General features: G+C 44.3%; 1 protein-coding gene across 1 annotated transcript in view; it reads left to right on the top strand.

Annotated features, from left to right (window-relative positions):
* Positions 1–24,609, top strand: part of LOC124802566 (probable ATP-dependent RNA helicase DDX43) — a 73,033-nt gene that overhangs the window by 6,305 nt on the left and 42,119 nt on the right. Inside the window, exons 3-4 of the mRNA XM_047263435.1 lie at positions 15,799–16,092; positions 16,176–16,285. Coding sequence (XP_047119391.1) covers positions 15,799–16,092; positions 16,176–16,285 — 404 coding nt within the window. The remainder of the gene's footprint in view (positions 1–15,798; positions 16,093–16,175; positions 16,286–24,609) is intronic.

The raw sequence follows: 24,609 nt of genomic DNA, 5'->3' as shown, positions 1-24,609 counted from the left end.
ACATACCAATCAGCACTCCTTGCCAGATGGCTGCAGTGCTTTCACTGCAGAGCTGTAGGCCATATCTCGTGTTCTTGAGCACATCCGCTTATGCCCTGGCGCATCATTTCTCCTGTGTACTGACTCATTGAGCAGCCTACAAGCTATCGAGCAGTGCTACCCTCACTATCCTCTGGTAGCGTCCATCCAGGAGTCCACCTATGCCCAGGAACGGTCGCATCGTTTAGTGGTGTTTGTGTGGATCCCAGGACACGTTGGAATCCCAGGCAACGAATTTGCCGACAGGCTGGCCAAACATGCAACGCGGAAACCACTTCTGGAGATGGGCATCTCCGAAGCTGACCTGCGTTCTGTCTTACGCCCCAGGTTTTCTGGCTTTGGGAGATAGAATGGCATAACAGCACTCACAACAAACTGCATGTCATTAAGGAGACTATGAATGTGTGGATGTCTTCTATGCAGGCCTCTTGCAGGGAATCAGTTGTCCTCTGCCAGCTCCGCATTGGCCATTACCTACTCCATTGCGGGGACCCACTTCTGTGTTGCTGTGGCTCCTAAATGACAGTCGTTCACCTCTTGCTGGACTGCCCACTGCTCTTCAGCAGACTTCAAACTTTCCCAGCTCCCTACCTTCGGTGTTGGGCGATGATGCCTCAGCAGCAGCTTTAGTTTTACGCTTTATCAGTGAGAGTGCGTTTTATACTTGTGTGTAGGTTTTAGCAATATGTCCTTTGTCCCTCTGTGTCCTCCATCCTAGTGCTTTTAGGGTGGGAGGTTTAATGTGTTCCAGAGGGGCTGGCTTTTCCTTTTTATTCTCATGGTCAGCCAGCCACTGTAGTCTGCTTTCTTGTTTTACTCTCTTCTGTTTCTAGCGTCTGTTGTTTTCTTGTTCTCTTTTGTTCCTTTTAGTGTTCGTTGCCTTTCATTCGTTCTTGTGGTTTTTCTTTCTGTTTTGTGTTATATGTCTCGTCCGTTTTATTCTCACACTTGTGGCATTGTTTTATTAGGAACAAGAGACTGATGACCTCGTAGTTTGGTCCCTTTCCCCCTCTTTTAAACCCACCAACCAACTTCAGAAGACGGTTTCTGGTGAGTGTCATGTCACAACAGTTTACATTAGGTACATTTGAGCAGTTGCCAGTGGGCTCATGTGCATGCGCAGTTGAGTTGCTTATGAGCAGTACTTGCTCCTACTTCTGGCTACTTTTTTGAAGTGTGGCTGTTAATTGTTTCGGCAGAACCAACAAGCAGCCAGAAGCTAACTGGAAAAATCTTTCTAGCGCACCCAAGCTTCCAGATTCATGCATGTGTTGAGCAGTCTTGAGTTGTGGTGGGGAGAAGTCTCCATGTCATCTGTGTTTACAGTTAGTGATTTTCCTGTTTCCTCTGCGTTTACAGCTGTTATTTCAAATGAAATAAGAGCTATTAAATGAATTAACATACCTTCACAAAATTATGGAAGGCTAAAATATGTTATTTGTTTCAGTTTTCTGATTTTGTTTCCAAATTTTTAGCAGGCGAGCATTAATTGCCTTGCAGAACAAGGAAGTTACTTTTGTCGGATTGTTAAAGAAATTTGGCTTTTATTAATCTTTTCTGCTGAGGCAGTCAATTTATTTGCAACAGTGTTTCATTTCACACTATTGGCTAGTTTCAACTGTACGCTGAATTTCAGGTGCATGTTTTCATCTGCTAGTATGTATTGCATTATTCCACAATAAAGAACCAAACATGAGATAATGTAGTACTGGTACTCCAAGAAAATTTAAATTTTGAAAACCACAGGGGGAAGCTTAGTATCAGCTCGGGGCTACTTCGTTGTGAATCTGGACATGCAAATGTGCACTTTAAGCCAAATTATGGATTTTAGTATGGTTTACGAAATTCCGATGCTCTTAGAGTATCCTCTTCCTGTTTATTTTATGGTGTATATGAAATCACTTAATGCATTTAAAAACAAAGATGATGTGACTTACCATACGAAAGCGCTGGCAGGTCGATAGAAACACAAACAAACACATACATACACACAAAATTCAAGCTTTCGCAACAAACTGTTGCCTCATCAGGAAAGAAGGAAGGAGAGGGAAAGACGAAAGGAAGTGGGTTTTAAGGGAGAGGGGTCTTTAAATATGTCTGCTTTTTTTTTTTTTTGTGTGTGTGTGTGTGGGGGGGGGGGGGGGCGCGAGTGTATACCCGTTCTTTTTTCCCCCTACGGTAAGTCTTTCCGCTCCCGGGATTGGGATGACTCCTTACCCTCTCCCTTAAAACTCACTTCCTTTCGTCTTTCCCTCTCCTTCCCTCTTTCCTGATGAGGCAACAGTTTGTTGCGAAAGCTTGAATTTTGTGTGTATGTATGTGTTTGTTTGTGTTTCTATCGACCTGCCAGCGCTTTCGTATGGAAAGTCACATCATCTTTGTTTTTAAATATATTTTTCCCGCGTGGAATGTTTCCCTCTATTATATTGAGATCACTTAATGCTTTATATGTATGAATATACAGGCTTCATATGTCATTGCAGCTACACATGGGCAGTAATGCCTGTTGTCTGGCACTCTCTGGCAACTGCTGAAACGAACCTGTTTCTAAGAGGTCACATGAAAATATTGCGAATGGTGGTTTGAAAAGCATTCCTTTCGAAGTAAATTCCCTTTTGTGCAAGATGAATTAAGTTATGTGTGAGAATGTGCCATGAATTTCTTAAATCACAGAGCATTTGACTCTTGTTTAAAACTTAATACTTTGAGGATGAGCCACTTACAAAAATTTCGAGCCCAGAAGACCACACATATATGTCTGTATTTTAAATTTTACTGGCAAATTTGTGTGATGTATCTTAATGCAACACACGCAAAAAAATACCAATATTATTTGTGAAAGCTTAGCTTCTCTTGTAACTTATTAATCTTGAGAGACCAATAGCGTATGTGAAAGCTTGGCTTGTTTTGTAGGTCCACTGTGTATATTGATTTCAGCCATTAAGTTTTCCTATTTGTGTGTTCACAAAACTTAAGTGATGTTGCTATTGGCTGACTACATCACGTGTCCTGAATATCTGCTGTCATCGGCTGGCGGGATCATGTGACATGAGCTATGGTTGGCTTACAAAAAGACATCGCAATCTCGATTTCAGTGCTTCGGAAACAAATGTGCTGTGTTTGGTGGAATTCGAATTGATACCTTCGTAATACCAAAATATGCGGTGTATATGTTGTTGCATGTCAAAGCTCTTTCCAAAACGTGTTTTTCTGTTTACTTTTCTAAACTGCTGGCGAGTTCTATGCTGGCGTATAAAACCTTAATGATTCAGAGGACTGATAAGTCTTACAGTTACGAGGTTAAGTATACTGTCACTTAACACAGAAAAAATTTATTTTTAACAGAGCAGTCTGGGAATTTTTTTTTTCCTGGTCCGCGTATACAACCTGGTGAGGGTGCTCATCCTCATTGAATAAATTTAAATAAAGACAGCAGCATGATTGTAATGCCAGTTGTCCTGTGCGTTGCTTGCTTTTACTGTTTATACCTTTGAGAATATCACCTCCACAAAGGAGGTAAGGGAGTATAATTAAAAATACCAACTCAGGAGATAACGACTCTTTCAGGTTTAATGAATGTGCTATGACCTCTAATCTGTGTTGTCTTACTTGTTATGAACTACAGCAAGCATAAACAATGTAATATTTTAAAGTACCACAAATATAGATAATGGAAAGAATAGATTGCTACTACCACAAAGAGGAGCCAAAGTCTCCAACAGGTGCAATGAAAAAAAGATGCTCGAAATATTTAGCTTTCAGGCTAAGTCCTTCTTCAGACGTAGAAAACTTGAACATGTTTACCTAAGCAGAGTCCACACAGATGGCCACTGTCGTATCTGGGTGCTAAGGTCAGACTGCTGCTCTGTCTGGTTGGTGAGTGGCAATCCTTTCTGGGGCTGGTAGTGTGGGTGTAGAAGAGGTGTGGGGGCAGGGAGGGGGAGGTGTAGCAAGGTACAGGTGGGGAGCATGCAGGGACCAAGTGGGGACAGGATATAGAGCTGCTAAGTGCAGCATTGGGTCGGAGGAGAGAAGTAGAGAAGGGGAACGGACTGTGTTAGTGGAATAGAAGGCTGTGTTGTGTTGGAGTGGGAGCAGTGAAGGGGATAGGCAGGTGGAGGACAGGGAATACTGAAGGTTGCAGTCAGGTGGGCTATGAGAATGGAGGAAATGTCGCAAGGAGAGTTCCCCCTTGCACAGTTTGTAAAAGCTGATGTTGGCGAGAAGCAGCCTGGCACATGCTACGAGGTACATCATGTAGGGCAGTCGCTCTGGAACTGGTGATCCAGTTGACTCTTGGCCACTGTTTGACAGTGGCCATTTATGGGAACAGATAGCATATTAGTATAACGTCCATGTAGAATGTGTAAAATTGTTGCAGCTGTTGGTAATCACATGGCTGCTTTCATAGGTTCCCCTGCCATACATGGGGTAGGAGAGGCTTGTAACAGAATTGGAGTAGCTGATTGTAGGAGGATGTGTATGGTACAGGTCTTGCATCAGGATGTGTTGGAGGGATATGAACCATAAGGCAAGGGATCGGGAGCAAGATGTCCCCCTTCCACCCTATCTGTTCAGATTCCCCCATTTAATAGTTCTCACCAACTTAGTCCAGCAAAACTACACACATCATGTCCAAACATCCTTGAACTATCTCCTCTCCAACTTTAAAATTGTGTGCTTTCCAATACTAAATTCATGCCTCCCATCTGCCATGTTGAAGCCTTTGCCCTTCAAGAGGCTGAGTGAGTGGGATGCACACCTGTTCACCTCATACTCCCATTTTGGTTCAGCAATATCTTCCACTCTTACAAAAGCCTTTCAAAACCTCAGTCTCACTACTCTACAGAACCTGGAGCCTAAAGAGACCCACAACACAGTCGTGAACATACCTTCCAAAAGCCTGAGTCCCACAGAAGTATCAGTTCTTTCCAAGGGCCTTACCTTTCACTCCCCTCACAAATTCAGTTGTACTGGACTTTTTTAAAGACCTCTTCTCCATCTCTACAGTGGAAAAACTTGTTTGCCACTAACCCTACCAATTGTTCTATCTAAAACCCAATACTGAACCTTGCTTGACTCAATTTACTCCTCCCATCTGTGAACCACAAGCACTGTCCCCAAATCTTTCCCTGGTTATAGTGTATGGTGCACAAAAAAACTCAGCTATACCTTTCCATGCAAGCTATGATTTTCCTTATTTTATTACGATTATTCCCTCGCTATGTAGGTCAGTGTCAGCAAAATATTTTCACATTCAGAGGAGAAAGTTGGTGTTTGAAATTTCGTGAGAAAGATTGTGCTGCAATGAAAGATGTGTTTGCTGTAATGATGTCCTGTAGGAGAAAGTTGGTGCTTGAAATTTCGTGAGAAAGATTGTGCTGCAATGAAAGATGTGTTTGCTGTAATGATGTCCTGTATCATGTCAGTGACTCTCTCCCCTGCTTCTCGTACACCATTAATCCTATCTGGTAAGGATCCCGCACAGTGCAGCAGTACTCAAAGAGAGGATGGACAACTGTAGCGTAGACAATATCTTTAGTAGATCTCTTACATTTTCTTAGTGTACTGCCAATAAAACATAATCCTTGGTTTGCCTTCCCTACAACATTTTGTGTGTGTTCTTTTCAGTTTAAGTTGTTCATAATTGTAATTCCTAGGTAGCAAGTTGAATTTACAGCCTTTAGATTTAACTGATTTGTCAGGTAACCAAAGCTTATTCCTTATAGCATTTATTTGGATGACCAAACACTTCTTTTGTGTGAGTTGCCAATGTTCACCCCATACAGATAGCTTTGTCTAAATTGTTTTGCAATTTGTTTTGATCTTCTGATGACTTTACTAGATGATAAACGACAGCATCATCTGTAAACAACCTAAAATGGCTGCTCAGATTGTCCCCTAAATCATTTACATAGGTAAGGAACAGCAGAGGACTGATAACACCACCTTCGGGAATGCTAGAAATCACTTCCATTTTACTTGATAACTTTCCGTCAGTTATTAAGAACTGTGACCTCTCTGGCAGGAAACAATGAATCCAGTCACATAACTGAGACGATATTCCATAAGCATGCAATTTCACTACAAACTGCTTGTTTGGTATAGTGTAAAGTCTTTTGGAAATCTAGAAATACGCAATCAGTTTGAAATGCCTTGTCAATAGCACTCAACACTTGATGTGAGAGTAAAGAGCTAGCTGTGTTTCATAAGAATGTTTTCTAAATCTGTGTTAACTGTATGTCAATAGACCATTCCCTTCAAGGTAATTCATAATGTCTGAACATACTATGTTCCAAAATCCTGCCACATATCAGTGGTAATGATATGGACCTTTAATTAAGTGGATTACTACTACTACTACTACTACTACTACTATTACCTTTCTTGAATATTGGTGTGACCTGTGCAACTTTCCAGTCTCATGGTACGGATGTTCCATCAAGCAAGCAGTTGTATATGTTTAAGTTCAGAGCTGTTGCACCAGCATACTCTGAAAGGAATCTAATTGGTGTACAGTTTGGACCAGAAGACATGTTCCTATTAAGTGATTTAAGTTGCCCCACTACTCAGAGGATATCTACTTCTGAGTTACTCATGTTGGCAGCTGTACTTGAACCGAATTCTGGAATATTTACTTTGTCTTCTTTGGCGAAGGAATTGCGGAAGACTGTGTTCAGTAATGCTTCGGCAGCACTGTCGTCAGTAGTATTTCCATTGCTATCGTGCAGAGAAGGCATTGTCTTGCCGCTAGCATACTTTACATATGACCAGAACCTCTTTGGATTTTCCGCCAGGGTTAGAGACAGTTTCATTTTGGAAACTATTACAAGCATCTCACATTGAAGTCTGCTCTAAGTGTTGAGCTTCTGTAAAATCTTGGAGATTTTGCATTCATTTAAATTTGGCACACTTTTTCGTTATTTCTGCAACAGTGTTCTGACCCGTTTTGTGTACCAAGGGGGATCAGCTCTGTCATTTGTTAATTTATTTGGTATAAATCTTGCAATTGCTGTAGATACTGTTTCTTTGAATTCAAGCCACATCTGGTCTTTACTTATTTTGTTGATTTGGAAGGAGTGGAGATTGTGTCTTAGGAGGGTGTCAAGCAGAATTTTTATCTGCTTTGTTGAATAGGTATAGTTTTCATTTATTTTTTTGATGTTTGGGGGTTACAATATTCAGTCTCATTATGACAACCGTGTGTTCACTAATCATCCTGAATCTGCTTAATATATACATCTCTTGGTCTCACTCTAAAATTCACACCCCACCCCAACCCACCTTCCCTCCCTCAACCTGCCACCCCACCCCTTCCTCCAATACTAAATGATGTCTCGGACTGTGTCCTATCAACTGATCCCTCCTATTCAGGTTGTGCCACAAATTTCTTTTCTCCCCAATTCTATTCAGTACCCCCTCATTAGTTAAGTTGATCAACCCATCTGATCTTAAATATGCTTCTGTAGCACCACATTTCGAAAGCTTCTGTTCTCTTTTCATGTAAAACTGTTTGTCAACCATATTTCACTTCCATACATGGCTACACTCCATACAAATACTTTCTACATCTACATTTATACTCCGCAAGCCACCCAACGGTGTGTGGCGGAGGGCACTTACGTGCCACTGTCATTACCTCCCTTTTCTGTTCCAGTCGCGTATGGTTCGCGGGAAGGACGACTGTCTGAAAGCCTCCATGCGCGCTCGAATCTCTCTAATTTTACATTCGTGATCTCCTCGGGAGGTATAAGTAGGGGGAAGCAATATATTCGATACCTCATCCAGAAAAGCACCCTCTCGAAACCTGGCGAGCAGGCTACACCGCGATGCAGAGCGCCTCTCTTGCAGAGTCTGCCACTTGAGTTTGCTAAACCTCTCCGTAACGCTATCACGGTTACCAAATAACCTTGTGACGGAACGCGCCGCTCTTCTTTGGATCTTCTCTATCTCCTCCGTCAACCCGATCTGGTACGGATCCCACACCGATGAGCAATTCTCAAGTATAGGTCGAACGAGTGTTTTGTAAGCCATCTCCTTTGTTGATGGACTACATTTTCTAAGGACTCTCCCAATGAACCTCAACCTGGTACCCGCCTTACCAACAATTAATTTTATGTGATCATTCCACTTCAAATCGTTCCACACGCATACTCCCAGATATTTTACAGAAGTAACTGCTACCAGTGTTTGTTCCGCTATCATATAATCATACAATAAAGGATCCTTCTTTCTATGTATTCGCAATACATTAAATTTATCTATGTTAAATGTCAGTTGCCACTCCCTGCACCAAGTGCCTATCCGCTGCAGACCTTCCTGCATTTCGCTACAATTCTCTAATGCTGCAACTTCTCTGTATACAACAGCATCATCCGTGAAAAGCCGCATGGAACTTCCGACACTATCTACTAGGTCATTTATATATATTGTGAAAAGCAATGGTCCCATAACACTCCCCTGTGGCACGCCAGAGGTTACCTTAATGTCTGTAGACGTCTCTCCATTGATAACAACATGCTGTGTTCGGTTTGCTAAAAACTCTTCAATCCAGCCGCACAGCTGGTCTGATATTCCGTAGGCTCTTACTTTATCAGGCGACAGTGCGGAACTGTATCGAACGCCTTCCGGAAGTCAAGGAAAATAGCATCAACCTGGGAGCCTGTATCTAATATTTTCTGGGTCTCATGAACAAATAAAGCGAGTTGGGTCTCACACGATCGCTGTTTCCGGAATCCATGTTGATTCTGGGTTTCCAAAAATGTTGATTCTGGGTTTCCAAAAACGACATGATACATGAGCAAAAAACATGTTCTAAAATTCTACAACAGATCGACGTCAGAGATATAGGTCTATAGTTTTGCGCATCTGCTCGACGACCCTTCTTGAAGACTGGGACTACCTGTGCTCTTTTCCAATCATTTGGAACCTTCCATCCTCTAGAGACTTTCTGTACACGGCTGTTAGAAGGGGGGCAAGTTCTTTCTTTGAGAAAAGACTTCCTGATACTTAAATCTATACTCTGTGTTAACACATTTCTCTCAGAAACACTTTACTTACCCTTGGCAGTCTACATTTTATATCCTCCCTACTTCAGACATCAGTTATTTTGCTCCCCAAATAGCAAAACTCATATACTACTTTGTGTATCATTTCCTAATCTAATTCCCTCAGCATCACTTGATTTAATTCAGCTACATTCCATTTTCCTCATTTTGCTTTTGTTGATATTCATATTATATCCTCCTTCCAAGACACCATCCGTTCTGTTTAACTGCTCTTCCCATTCCTTGCTCTGTCTGACAAAATGACAGTGTCGTTGGCAAACCTCAAAATTTTTAATTCTTCTCCCTGAACTTTAATTTCTACTCCAAACTTTTCTTTGGTTTTCTTTACTGCTTGCTCAGTATGCAGATTGAATAACATAGGGGATAGGCTACAACCCTGTTTCACTTCCTTTTCAATCACTGCTTCCCTTAACTCGTATAACTGTCGTCTGGTATTTGTAAAAGTCAAGTCAGCATTGTCAAAAGCTTTCTCTGAGTCTACAAACGCTATAAATGTAGAGGGAGAGTCCCCCTGGACAGAGTGGGTGGCATCAGGGCGGATGACACGCGGTGAAGCGTAGTCCATCAATTCGCTTGTGGTGAAACACCATCTGTCTCTAAGCGGTCAAGATCTAACTTCAATGCTAAGAAATGCAACCCCAAATCGCCCCCACCCAACAGGCCACACCATGGGAGGAATGCCAGGGTAAGGATGGCAGTGAAGCTTATTCACCCGGGTACCTCGTATGTACTAGAGTTGAAGGGGAATCTTTCTTGTCAATGAAACCTCAGTTTTTTGTGGAGCATCTAGAGGACAAGTTTGGGGAGTTGGAGGGCTTGTCCAAAATGAGATCTGGGTCAGTCTTGATCAAAACAGCATCCTCTCCCCAGTCACGGGAGTTACTCGCTTGTGACAAGCTGGGGGATGTTTCTGTAACCCTCACGCCCCATAAGAGCTTAAATATGGTCCAGGGTTTCATATTTCAAAGAGACCTTCGTTTGCAGTCTGATGATGAGCTGCGTGCCAGTTCAGAGCAGCGAGGTGTACATTTTGTTCGGCGTGTCTACCGGGGTCCAAAGGATAATCAGGTTGCCACCGGTGCCTTCATCTTGGCCTTTGAGGGTGATACATTGCCCGAGATGATCAAGGTGATAGTCTACAGGTGTGATGTAAAGCACTATATCCCTCCCGATGCTGTGCTTTAAGTGCTGGAAGTTCGGCCATATGTCTTCCCACTCTACTTCCAGTATCACATGCTGAGACTGCAGACACCCATCACATCCCAATACTCCCTGTGCCCCACTTTCCATCTGTGTCAACTGCGGAGAGCACCATTCGCCTTGCTCACTTGACTGAAGGATTCTCCAGAAAGAAAGGAAAATCATGGAGTAAAAGACCCTGGACCGACTGACCTACACTGAGGCTAAGAGAAAATTTGAACGCCTGCATCCTGTGCATATGACATTGTCTTACGCTGCTGCTACAACAGTTCTGGCACCATCAGTTCCGCCAACCCAGGTCACCTCGCAGAGCCGGAAGACTACACCTACCGCCTTGATGGTGGGGGGGGCATTTCCCTCCCTGTTGTTCCTGCACCACCTACTTTGCGAACAACCCCCCCCCCCCCCCCCCTTTCCCCCGACCATCGGGGTCGTCCATCCCCACTTCCAAGCCAGAGAAGTGTAAGTCTTCTTCGGCTTCTCTCGCCAGGAAGGGATCCCTTGGGTCACTCCCTTCCCAGGTTCCTACCAGTGGCAAAGCTGACACCCACCAGTGGCTGAAGCAACCACAGGTAGCAGGTTGTAGGGCTTCACGGTTCCTGAGGCTGAAACAGTGAAGCCCTCCCAGCCGGGCAAACATAAGGAGCAGTGAGAGAAACCTAAAAAGAAAAAGACCCCCAAGAACCAAGGCACTGCGGTAGCACCCAGCACCTACAAGCTCTGTGTCTGAGGATGAGGTGGAGATTTTGGTGTCCGCTGAGGACCTAGATCTTGCCAGACCCTCAGACACAATGGATATAGACTGCTCGGGCAATAAATCTGTGGCAGCAGATGACTCTGTGGCGTAAACTGCCTCATTGAATGTTCCTGCCTTCTCAATCTCACGATGTCATCCTCCAGTGGAATTGGGGTGTTTTTTTCAACCGCCTGACTGAGCTATGGCAACTGTTAAGCTTTACACCTGCTATCTGCATTGCCCTCCAGGAAACCTGGTTCCAAGCAATGCAGACCCCTGCCCTCTCCGGCTATAAGGGATATTACCGGAACCGTAGCAACTATAATAGTGTGTCAGGCAGAGTTTGTATTTATGTCCTAAACTTGGTCTGTTGTGAACATGTGCCCCTTCAAACCCCTCTTGAAGCTGTGGCTGTCAGAATAAGGACGATGCAAAAAATAACTGTCTGCAATGCATATCTTCCTCCAGATGGTGCAGTACTCCTGAAGGTATTAGCTGCACAAGGAAAAGTCCTCACATTCACTGCACACCACAGTGAATCCTATAACGCCCCATTTACAGGGTGGGAGCTCCTCAGTGCCGTTGCACATTGCCCTGACACAACTCCTGGGCCTGATAGCATCCACAGCCAGATGATTAAACATCTCTCATCTGACTACAAGTAACATCTCGTCATCTTCAACCGGCTCTGGTGCGATGGCGTCTTTCCATTGCAATGGCAGGAGAGCTCCATCATTCTGGTAAAAACCCGCTTCATGTGGATAGCTATCGGCCCATCAGCCTCACCAACATTCTTTGTAAGCTGCTGGAATGTATGGTATGTCTGTGCTTGGGTTGGGTCCTGGAGTCACGTGACTTGCTGGCTCCATGTCAGGGCAGCTTCCACCAGGGTCGCTCTACCACTGATAATCTTGTGTCCATCGAGTCTGCCATCCGAACAGCCGTTTCCAGACAGCAACACTTGATTGTCTTTTTTGACTTAGGTAAAGCATACGACACAACTTGGCGACATCATATCCTTGCCACATTGTATGAGTGGGGTCTCCAGGGACCACTCCCGATTTTTATCCAAAACTTCCTGTTGCTCCGTACTTTCCGTGTCCAAGCTGGTGACTCCCATAGTTCCATCCATGTCCAGGAGAATGCAGTCCCGCAGGGCTCTGTATTGAGTGTCTCTCTATTTTTAATGGACATTAACTGTCTAGCAGCAGCTGTTGGACCCTCTGTCTCACCTTCTCTGTATGCAGACGACTTCTGCACTTTGTACTGCTGCTCCAGTACTGTTGTTGCTGAGCAGTGCATCCAGCGAGCCATCCACAAGGCGCAGTCATGGGCTCTAGCCCACGGCTTTCAGTTTTCAGCCGCAGAGTTGTCTCGTGCACTTCTGTCGGCGCCGTACTGTTAATCCGGAACCAGCACTTTACCGTATTGATGATCCACTCACTGTAGTGGAGACGTATCAGTTCTTACGACTGGTTTTTGATGCTCGATTGACTTGTCTCCCCATCTTAGTCAGCTTAAGCAGAAGTGCTGGCAGCACCTCAATGCCCTCCGTTGCCTGAGCAACACCAATTGGGGTGCAGTTCACTGTGCGGTGCTGCAGCTCTACAGAGCCCTTGCCCAATCCTGAATTGTCTATCGGAGTGTGGTTTATTGTTTGGCAGCGCCTTCAACATTGCATTTACTCGACTGTGTGCACCACTGTGGGGTCCAGTTAGTGACAGGAGCTTTTAGGAGGAGTCCGGTGACCAGCATGCTGGTGGAGGCTGGTGTCCCTCCACTGCAGATCAGACATGCGCAACTTCTCACCAGTTACGCAGCACACATTCATAGTTCCACTGAGCATCCAAATTACTGTCTCATTTCCCGCCTGCAGCAGCACATCTCCCGCATCAGCGGCCCAGATCGGGGCAAACGATTGCGGTTCGCGTGCAGTCCCATCTCTCCTTCCCTTTACCACCTCTACTTGCGGTCCGTTCACATATGTCTCTGCCACAGCTTCGTTTTGACCTTTCGCATGGCCCTAAGGACTCCGTTAACCCCACCGCTCTCACTTCCTCTTGATTCTTGATAGGTTCTGGGGCTCTGAAGTGGTTTACACTAATGGCTCAATGGCTGATGGTCACATAGGCTTCAAATATGTTCATGGAGGACATATTGAGCAGTGCTCCTTGCCAGCTGGCTGCAGTGCTTTCACTGCAGAACTGGTGGCCATATATCGTACTCTTGAGTACATCCACTCATGCCCTGGCGAGTTATTTATCCTGTGTACTGACTCATTGAGCAGCCTACAAACTATTGACCAGTGCTATCCTCACCACCCTGTGGTAGCGTCCATTCAGGAGTCCATCTGTGCCCTGGAACAGTCCCGCCGTCGGAATCCCCGGCAATGAACTTGCTGACAGGCTGGCCAAACAGGCGACGCAGAAGTCGCTTCTGGAGATGGGCATCTCCGAAGCTGACCTGCGTTCTGTCTTACGCCGCAGGGTTTTCCAGCTTTGAGAGACGGTATGTCATAATAGCACACACAACAAACTGCGTGTCATGAAGGTGACTGTGAATGTGTGGAAGTCTTCCATGCAGGCCTCTCGCAGGGAATCATTTGTCCTCTGGCGGCTCCGCATTGGCCATAGGTGGCTAATGCATGGTTACCTACTCCGTTGCGAGGACGCACCTCAGTGTTGATGTGGTTCCCAAATTACAGTCATCCACCTCTTGCTGGACTGCCCACTTTTAGCCGCTCTGTGGCAGACTTTTAACTTTCCCAGCACCGTGCCTTCGGTGTTGGGCAACAGTGCCTCCAGAGCAGCTTTAGTTTTACGTTTTATCCCTGAGAGTGGGTTTTATACCTCTATGTATGTTTTAGCGCATGTCCTTTGTCCCTCCATGTCCTCCACCCTTGTGCTTTTAGGGTGGAGGTTTTAATGTGTTGCAGAGTGGCTGGCTTTCCCTTCTTATTCTCGTGGTTGGCCAGCCACAGTAATCTGCTTTCATGTTTCTCTTTTGTTTCTGGTGTCTCTGTTGTTTCCTTGTCCTCTTTTGTTCCTTTTAGTGTTCATTGCCTTCCCTTCGTTCTTGTGGCTTTTCCTCTCTTTCCGTTTTGTGTTATATGCTTCATCCATTTTATTCTCACACTTGTGGCAGTGTTTTATTAGGAACAAGGGACCGATGACCTCGTAGCTTGGTCCCTTCTCCCACCTTTAAACCAACGAATCGATCATAAGAACGTATCTCCATATCATGCCCGTACTTTGTCAAATATCTATTCAATTCTAATGAAGTGTTGCAATGTGCCGACTGGCGACTCTTTGTCTGTCTATTGTATGCCCTTAGTCTCAGTTCATCCTTGCCCTCTTACAGCATTTCCTGTAACCAATATTTCACTACAAAAGCCACCCGGAACCCTCGGTCAGGGAAGAGTTACCGGACGGAATGAGAAGGAAAGACTTTTCTTCTCATCCTGTCCAGTAAGTCTCCCCAGACTGGGGTTCTGGGTGACTGTTCTGAACTGTACCCCTTTCCCTAAACCTCTCCAGTCCTTTTCCTTCACCCCACTTCCTTCTTCTTCAACTCTTCTGACAGGAGGAGGAGCTGCTGGCTCAGAAAGCTTGTAAATGTTAAACCAGTGTGTGCACGTGCGTGCGTGTGTGCATGTTCCCCTGCCGACACTTGATGAGTAGATTTTTTTTTATCTATCTATTTACATAATATTATGAAACAGATAGAGGAGCTGCTCAGTCACAGTCAAATATATAGCAGCCTCCATGACTTTTAGTATAAAATTAGCCTTGTTACATGGATTCTAGCATTCTGACGCAGCACATTAGTTTATTCTCAACACGTGTTAAAGATACCGTTCTCCTTCTATTGAACAATTCCCACTGCAGCAATGCCACATGTAACCCACTGTGCCTTGAAAGTATTTTGTGACATACATTTCCCTGCTTAACATAGCTCCCGGTACTGCCATTGTTGTTCTGTGATGCAATGTCTTGTACCACACTAAATTGTTGTGTTTTCTGCTTGATGATGACTTTACTGTTTCACACGTATGACGCTTCTCCTGCATGTGTCAGTAACCGGTGCTGTTGATGCACCTGATACGCTCCCTGTTCTTGCCCCATATGTTGTAAATGACTTGGAATCAGCGCTTCAGTGTTAGAGCAGTATCAGGCCATGCCAAAGTTGGACGGGGGCCAGTGAGCAGCACATTCAGCAGTTTCACAACACCCCTGTGATGACGAGATTACACCAGGCCAACCTACAGGAGATACTGCAGTGGGATCACCGACACTGATGTTCACATGCAGTTGGCATGGAAAATCAGAAATTAAGGATGCATAAACCAGCTCTTCGTTTGGTCAGATGGGCAGTATGTGATGTCCAGTCTGTGTTAGAGCCATCACAGTGACTCTGCTATGATCATTTTGCAAACAACGTACCACTGCCTGCCTTCCCAAGCCCAGGAAACAAACACTGTGCTGGTTGCCCACCCATGCTCTTTAGTGGTCATCCAGACTTCGACTCCTGCTAACATCATTGCCATGTAGCTACAACACCGTGACCTTCAACAGTGGAGATCGTGTCACATTTTTTGACAAATGCAGAAATGGAAGAACGTAAAACAAATTCCAGGTTTTGTGTGTGTGTGTGTGTGTGTGTGTGTGTGTGTGTGTTGGGGATTGTAGTTTAATGTGTGATTTAATTTTTTTAAAGTAAGTGAAAATTTATTTAAATTTTATTGAACTTTTACAGATTAAAAAACCTGATCAGAACTCATATAATGACAAGACAGATATTACATTACGTGGCTCAGAAGAATCACAGTCGAAGGCCAAACAACTAATTCAAGATCTTCTTGATGACACATCTTATAGAAGAGGAAAAAGTTATACCAATCAGACACCAACAAATGGAGGTTACAGTAAAGAGGAAAAACAGCATTCCTCAAATAATGAAAGTAGTGGCAATATTTTTGAGCTGTCGGAAGACGATGAGGTTTTTAAAAAGCTGAATAATATTAACTGGTCAGAGTTGAATAGAGTATATGTAAGTGTTAGGATTGTACTTCCTTTTTTAAAATGTGGAAAGCATTAGGTGAGAGATTTTTAAGTCCAATTACTCCTAAACAGGAAGAAGCTCAGAAAGAAAAATGGTCCAAATTACCACCTATGATAAAAAACTTTTATCACGAAGATCCAGAAGTAGCGAACATGCCACCAGAACTGGTTGCAAAATATAGGTAAGAATTGTAATTAACTGTTGCCGTATTGTATGAAAGTTGTGTGCCAAGTAGTAAAAAAATTACATGCTTCTTCACATTATAATGAAAATGTGTAACTTTAAGAGTGGAGTTACCAACTCTGCAAATAGTTGACACACTGAGTCCTTAGAGTATGTTGTGCTGGCACTATGGTTCAACTTGGTTGAATAGGTGAGGGGTGAAAGGAGGTGAAGGGTAGGAGGGAGAGTCGGGGAATGGTGGCAGACAGCTGAGAGGGAGAGGCAGCATGAGCACAGGGTAGGAATGCGACACGGAGGAGCTAATTCTTGCTGCTAGCAGGGCTGCACACAGTTGCCTGGAGGAGTAGGTGGGACAGGAAGATAGAACAAAGGAAGGGGGAGACTGCAGAGAAGAGGGTGTGGGTGCAGGGCTAGTGGAGACTTGAGGCCAGGAGGTTTGTGGGATCAAAGGATGTATTGAAGGACCAGTCCCATCTGCGATTCATAGAAGCTGTAGTTTTGGTACATTTCAGTCCGAGTTTTGTATGCGTCGTAACAAAAAATTCCTTCAACTTTACAACCTACGTGGTCAATTTGTATTGCAAGATATCGGCGGTTATCACCTACCCGTGCATGGATGTAAGTTACTGAATCAATATAGACACAATTTGTTTCCCAGATACATCTGATGATGGAATGTGTGTTCCAAAATTGATCGTGTGTGTTGTGTGAATAATAAACATCAAAAAAGTAAAGTTTGATGAAGTTTATAATCTTTCATGTAATACAAGGTGTCCGAAAAGTCTTTCTCTGATTACATAAATTGATAACTCAGGCTAGAAGTAATCTACAAATATGGAACTGGTGTCTAATTGTTTACAAACTATCAAAGTTTTTTTCATACATCAGTAAACTTCCACATGAGCACCCTTGGCAGCACGTAGCACATCTAAGCGATTTTCAATTTCTGTCCACACATTAGCCAACATCACTGGAGGGATCGATTCAACAATTGTGGTTATCCGTTGCCGCAGGGTTTAAAGATCTGGTACACGCGTTCGGTAGACCTCGTCCGTGACATAACCCCGTAAAAAGAAGTCTAATGCGGTTATGTCAGGAGAGCGTGGAGGCCAAACCGTTGGCCCATCATGACCAATCCATCACCCAGGAAAGGTCCTGTCGAGATAGGCACGGATGTTCAAACCCCAATGAGGCGGTGCACCGTCTTGCTGAAACAAGACATCGGGGTGATACTGAAGCAGCTGAGGACCAGCATACAGTTGAAACATGTCCAGATACACTGCAGATGTGATGGTAGCCTCAGCGAAGAAGAATGGCCCGATATTTCGATCTTGCAATAGCGCGCACCAAACATTCACCTTTGGACTGCCTCTGGTGCATTCCATGACCTCGCCAGGGGGTTGTGAATCCCAAATGCGCACATTATGGCGTCTCACTACTCCACTGACAAAAAAGGTTGCTTCATCGGAAAAGGCAATTCGTCTGAGATAACCATCATCGTCCTCAATATGTGATAGCATTTAGACCGCAAAGTCATATCAACATGTACTGTCATTGGGCAACAATGGAAGTGGAAGTTTACTGATGTGTGAAAAAAAACTTTGATAGTTTCTAAACAATTAGACACCAGTTTAAGATTTGTATCTTACTTCTAGCCTGAGTTATGAATTTATTTAATCAGGGAAAGACTTTTCTGACACCCTGTAAAATACATTGTGGCTGTATAGCTCAGATGCTGTTATCGACGATGGTGCAGAGATTTTAATTATATATATTTTTAGAATGAATTTCACAAGTATTCATTCATTCGCACATTGTCTTCCATAAATTTCATGGCGGAATGCCTTTAGGGATGTGAAAAAAGTCAGTTTGTTTATTATGGAATAAGTTAACCCAGATTTTACATTGAACACCAAACAGTTTCAGCTCACTGTGTTAAGTTACATAAATCGACGTTCCTGTGCTGCAGTAATGCAAGCATTTTCCTTCAAATTGAGTACATGCATCACAGCGCAGAGGATACATTGTCTCTTCATGAGTTTAGCTTCTGAAATGGACAAATAAGATTTTTGTGACTCAGCTATGTGTAATATAAATTCTGTAGAACTATGAGATAGTAAGTGCTTTGAAAGGAATGGTGGTTACATAGTTTATTTAAAAGTGTTGTGAAATGCTTTCCTGTAGGAATACTTGTGGCAAAGTTTCTTGGTTGAAACATCAGCTGTCATGAAATACTGGCAACATTTCATTGACTCTCACACACTGCTGACCTATGACTGCAGCCTACTGTTTATACTGGTCTGTAAGTTATAAATGTGCAGCCCTTGCCTAATAGCAAAGCATTCCCGATCAGTACAGGGGAGGATTGCCACGCCAACCGTCAGAAGTCGAAACATGAACTCCAGTGCACATACTGAGGCAGTCATACCTCCTGCACACTGCTGCTAGGCTACTACACTGGCCTCAGAAGTAGCATACCGTAATGTGTACGTGATAATGTGGTATCTGTCCTTGCCACTCTGCTGAATATTTAAATTTCCACTAACATTATCCTCCGGGTGACCAGTAATTTCTATTCTGATGGGTGATGTGGTGTACCTTCCCTCTACTGCAAGGAATGCTGCCCTATTTGCCACAAAATTTGGCATCTTCACACTTGCATATTTTGCACTTACGCTGGTTTAAATAGGAGGCAGCACTGACAGCTCAGCAGCATGTTCATTCATTGAAAAGCCTAAACGTAATGACTGCTTGCTTAATAGTGTGTTTGACCACCTTTGGAATGCATTACAACAGTGATTGTGTGTACCAAAGATTAAAGTCCTTGGTAGGTATCCAGAGGTAAGCGAAACTAGATACCTACACATAGTTCACGTAAACTGCAGGCAGCTGGTTTGTGAGTACAGTGTGTGCCCACCCAGAGGTGTTCTGTTGGGTCCAAATTGGACTAATTTGCTGAAAAAGACATAAACATGAATTTATTAGAGTGTTCTTCAGACTGCCTTGTGACATGGCTATTTATCCTGCTGGAAGATGCAATCACTGTCAAGGAAGCCATTGAGTGTGAAATGAAAAGAAGCTAGTGGTCAGCAATGTTACAAATTCTACAGCTGTCATAACGCCTTCATTTACTACTGTAGGTTCCTCAGATGCCCAGGTGAATGCCCCCTGTAGTGTACTACTACCCCTCCTGCATTGTGTTCCTGGCACAGTGCAGGTTTCGAGCAGCCATTCAGCTGGATGCCCGTGTACCTGGACATGACCATTGAACAGATGTAACGAGAAACATAACCCATCCAAATAGACAAAATGTTCCATTGATCTACGGTCCAGTCTTGATGATCCCTTACCCATTTCAGTTAAGACTGCCAGTATTGTTGTGACAACAAGGGAACGTGTAGTGGTCCGTCTGCTGTAGAGCCCTATGTTAAACTATGTGCAGCGAACAGTGTTCTCTGAAAAACTTGTGCCTGCACTCTCATTGTACTAAGTTGTCAAATCTGCCACAGGTCACAGCCATCCTTCTTTACAAAGTGAGCAAGGGTTAGACTTAGTCATTCTGTGACGAGTGATAGGAATCAGACATGTTGCCACCCACCCATAGTTTCATCATCCTTCAACTACTTTCAGTAAAGACTTGTGGCAGTAGGATGTGAACAGCCTGGAAACTCAGCTGTTCCCTAAAGCTCATTCTCAGGTGCTGGGCCACAACAATATTTACCTTTGTCAAAGTCACTTGCAAGCCATACTGTTGCTATAATGTTTCCCCATTTGTGTTTGCTTTGCTCGTATACTTTCCTCACCACATCACATACCCACATTGTCACCAGAGTTCAACCTCACAGTTGGGAAGATAATAATGTTATAACTCATGAGGGTATGTCTGTTAGGTAACTGATGAAATAATGCAGGATTTCACAATACTTTTGGATGTTTCACCCAAGAACCATTTCTGCAGATTCTTTCAGTTTCTACCTCTGAAGTGTTCCATATTAAATAATTTCTCACATATAGCCATGTTCACAAAGATATTGTTATTAATACACTCCTGGAAATGGAAAAAAGAACACATTGACACCGGTGTGTCAGACCCACCATACTTGCTCCGGACACTGCGAGAGGGCTGTACAAGCAATGATCACACGCACGGCACAGTGGACACACCAGGAACCGCGGTGTTGGCCGTCGAATGGCGCTAGCTGCGCAGCATTTGTGCACCGCCGCCGTCAGTGTCAGCCAGTTTGCCGTGGCATACGGAGCTCCATCGCAGTCTTTAACACTGGTAGCATGCCGCGACAGCGTGGACGTGAACCGTATGTGCAGTTGACGGACTTTGAGCGAGGGCGTATAGTGGGCATGCGGGAGGCCAGGTGGACGTACCGCCGAATTGCTCAACACGTGGGGTGTGAGGTCTCCACAGTACATCGATGTTGTCGCCAGTGGTCGGCGGAAGGTGCACGTGCCCGTCGACCTGGGACCGGACCGCAGCGACGCACGGATGCACGCCAAGGCCGTAGGATCCTACGCAGTGCCGTAGGGGACCGCACCGCCACTTCCCAGCAAATTAGGGACACTGTTGCTCCTGGGGTATCGGCGAGGACCATTCGCAACCGTCTCCATGAAGCTGGGCTACGGTCCCGCACACCGTTAGGCCGTCTTCCGCTCGCGCCCCAACATCGTGCAGCCCGCCTCCAGTGGTGTCGCGACAGGCGTGAATGGAGGGACGAATGGAGACGTGTCGTCTTCAGCGATGAGTCGCTTCTGCCTTGGTGCCAATGATGGTCGTATGCGTGTTTGGCGCCGTGCAGGTGAGCGCCACAATCAGGACTGCATACGACCGAGGCACACAGGGCCAACACCCGGCATCATGGTGTGGGGAGCGATTTCCTACACTGGCCGTACACCACTGGTGATCGTCGAGGGGACACTGAATAGTGCACGGTACATCCAAACCGTCATCGAACCCATCGTTCTACCATTCCTAGACCGGCAAGGGAACTTGCTGTTCCAACAGGACAATGCACGTCCGCATGTATCCCGTGCCACCCAACGTGCTCTAGAAGGTGTAAGTCAACTACCCTGGCCAGCAAGATCTCCGGATCTGTCCCCCATTGAGCATGTTTGGGACTGGATGAAGCGTCGTCTCACGCGGTCTGCACGTCCAGCACGTACGCTGGTCCAACTGAGGCGCCAGGTGGAAATGGCATGGCAAGCCATTCCACAGGACTACATCCAGCATCTCTACGATCGTCTCCATGGGAGAATAGCAGCCTGCATTGCTGCGAAAGGTGGATATACACTGTACTAGTGCCGACATTGTGCATGCTCTGTTGCCTGTGTCTATGTGCCTGTGGTTCTGTCAGTGTGATCATGTGATGTATCTGACCCCAGGAATGTGTCAATAAAGTTCCCCCTTCCTGGGACAATGAATTCACGGTGTTCTTATTTCAATTTTCAGGAGTGTATTTTAACCTGTACTTGCGATACACTTGTTGATATTGGTTTGTACTTGAGAAGGGATTTGTAAGCTGAAACTAGTGGTGTACACTACAAGACCTGGCTAGTAAAATTGCATTCTCATTGGAACATTGTCTTTATTAAAATAAAAAAAAGGGGATAATGTCTAGAGTAAAGGAGGACCTTGTAAGAATCGTGATAACAAAGAACTTGGGTCACACTTTCGTTTAGTAGCAGTGACAAAACCACAAAACTGCTTTTTGTTTCTTACTATCAGTTTCGTAAACATGCACATCCTGCTTCCAAATTAGAGCCGCCTCAAATTTTTTGATAAGAGTATCAAAAAGGACAGTGGGAGTGGCAATAGCTATATTACACAGGTCTATTTAACTTAATATCATAAATTGTTGCAAATAACTGGTGGTGAGATTAACTGGCTGCACAATAACAACATTGCAATTTTGTATGTTAGCCTTGTAGCATATAACGTCCCCATTGTAATTGTTACAGATGAAGACAGTTCATAGCTGTGGAATTCAAAACAGTTTTGCAATTGAGAGGAGCAAAGTTTCATGAATGCCCAGCTCCTTATTTTTTGACTAATGGGCTGGCCGGACTCCAAATACAAACTGTTAGTGTGTAGAAAACCAGTGTCATTAAAAGTAAATTTAAATAACTCTTAAACATCACAGGAAAGTTCTACAGACTACGGTGGAAAAATCAGCTGCTAAATTGTTCTTTGCATGAAATATGCTCATCAGAGACTAGTAAACATACTGAAGTATATACGAATATGATGTGGGAGCAGCTAACACCAATCACTTCCCCCCACCATTGTTTACCAAATCAATACCTTTCAGTTCCTGAAATGTCTAAGTTATGTCGCTTTCGTAAGAGTGGAAGAATGTTGTATATGGGATCGTAATTTAGATGAGTAAATACAGTTGTCTAGAAATCAACCTTTTTTCTGCATAATGTATGTTTCTAGCACAGTTGTATCTGTGACCGTTCTTGTAAACTACTTAGAACAAATGAGAATCAAAGAAACTTCTCTTAATTTTACAGTATTCATACATATAAGGTGTGTGAGGAAAGTAATAGGACTGGCAACACTTTGTTGTTCTGCTTGTGTAGATCTTTTTCATCCCTTCCAGTTTTTCAGAGTTTGAGCCCTGTACACTCATCATGTGATTTTTGAGAACACCGTCAATGAAGTTGTGTTTTTGTTGTGTGTTAAAAAAATGGAACTGTGGAATTTAGAGCAATGCTATGCCACCATGTTCTGTGTCAGACTTGGGGAATCAGAGTGTGACCTGTGAAAAATTTAAACAGGCCAATGGGGAACATTCCTTATCAAGAGCACAAGTTTTTCAATGGCAGAAATCTTTTTGGAAGGCAAAGAACATGTTGAAGATCAGCTTTGCTCAGGGAGACCTTCAACTTCAAAAACTGATGAAAACATAGATCATGAGCATGCCCTTGTGAGATCAGACCAACATTTAACAGTAAGGGTGGTGTGTGACCCGTTAAACACTAACTGAACATACACTTTTACCAAAATTTTGCACGTGTGAAAAGTTTGTGCCGAAATGGTACCAAAAAACCTCACAAGTGAGCAGAAGGGTAATCGAAGAAACTTGGGTGTTGATCATCTTGAGAGGATTGCTAATGATCACGAATGGTTGTCATGTCCTCACAGGTGGTGAATCCTGGATTTTTCAGCACGATCCTGAGACAAAGCAGCAAATCAACAAATAAAAACAAAACAAATGCATATTTGCTTTTTTGACAGTAGGAGTAACATGTGTTAAAAATTTATGCAAAAACTCTCAACAAAGTGTTTTACAAAGATGATGTTGAAAAGCTGAGGAAAAGGGTGAGTAGAGTGCGACCAAATATTGCAGGCAAGTAGATCCCCCCCCCCCCCCCCCCCCCCCCCTCCGCCCCCCTCCCAAGGAGCTCGCCACTCCTTGTTGGGTTTGTGCTTGGCTGCCATGGGTCCCCAGTCTTTGCGGCATTTTTTCTCTTTCGTGCTGCATGGCTATCCTCTTGCTATTTTTTATCCCCTCCCTTGGGGAACATGTCTGGGGTATTCTTGGGAATGTTCTGCATTCTGTTGGTGCTGTGCGAACAGTCTCACCTTTGTTTTTCACTCCCTTTTCTTCATTTCTTTGCTTCCCTTCTCCACTCATTCCTCTGCTTACGTGTTTGAGGATCTTCTTTTTTCTTCCTTCTCCCTGTGTACTCCTGAAGGCCGGCCCATATGTCTAACGCATAACAATTGACTGGATAATGCATAATTTCCAGCCCTGGGTCAACAGCTACAGTTTGCAGATACCCCCCGGTACCGGCCAGGCCCAGGTTGGGGTGATTGCCTGAGCTGTAACCTTCCCAAATTGCTGATTGGTCCCTCTGTCAGGTGTTCAGGAGGTATGACCTGATGTGTGAACAATCACCTAAGGCGGATGTGCCCCCTTGTGAAGGGGCCCCCAGTTGGAAGGAGTGCACCATCGGAGACGCTGGCAATCGTGGAGGATTTCCTTGCGATGAGTCAATCATCTTCCCACTCAACTTCTACAAAACATAAACACAATGAGGCTAATGATTCAAAAGACCCTTCCTGATGCACCACTGTTCCTCATGGTGTCATGTACTGAAGGTCAGTCCTCCTCCATAGTAAATCCGTTTATTATTCAGAAATGTGTAGATGAAATTGCTGGCCCTGTGAAATCCTGCTCTCGTTTATGGAATGGTACTTTGCTTTTGGAGACCAATTCTGATTCTCGAGCACAACTGCTTGCTGCCCCACTTCTCTACGGTTACCCTGTTCGTGTCGAGGACCACAGAACTCTGAACTCTTCCCGT

The sequence above is a fragment of the Schistocerca piceifrons genome, chromosome 6, assembly GCF_021461385.2.
Source record: "Schistocerca piceifrons isolate TAMUIC-IGC-003096 chromosome 6, iqSchPice1.1, whole genome shotgun sequence".
Classification (NCBI taxonomy): Eukaryota; Metazoa; Arthropoda; class Insecta; order Orthoptera; family Acrididae; genus Schistocerca; species Schistocerca piceifrons.
Note: the sequence above shows the minus strand (reverse complement) of the source record. Positions and strands in the feature narration are given on the sequence as shown.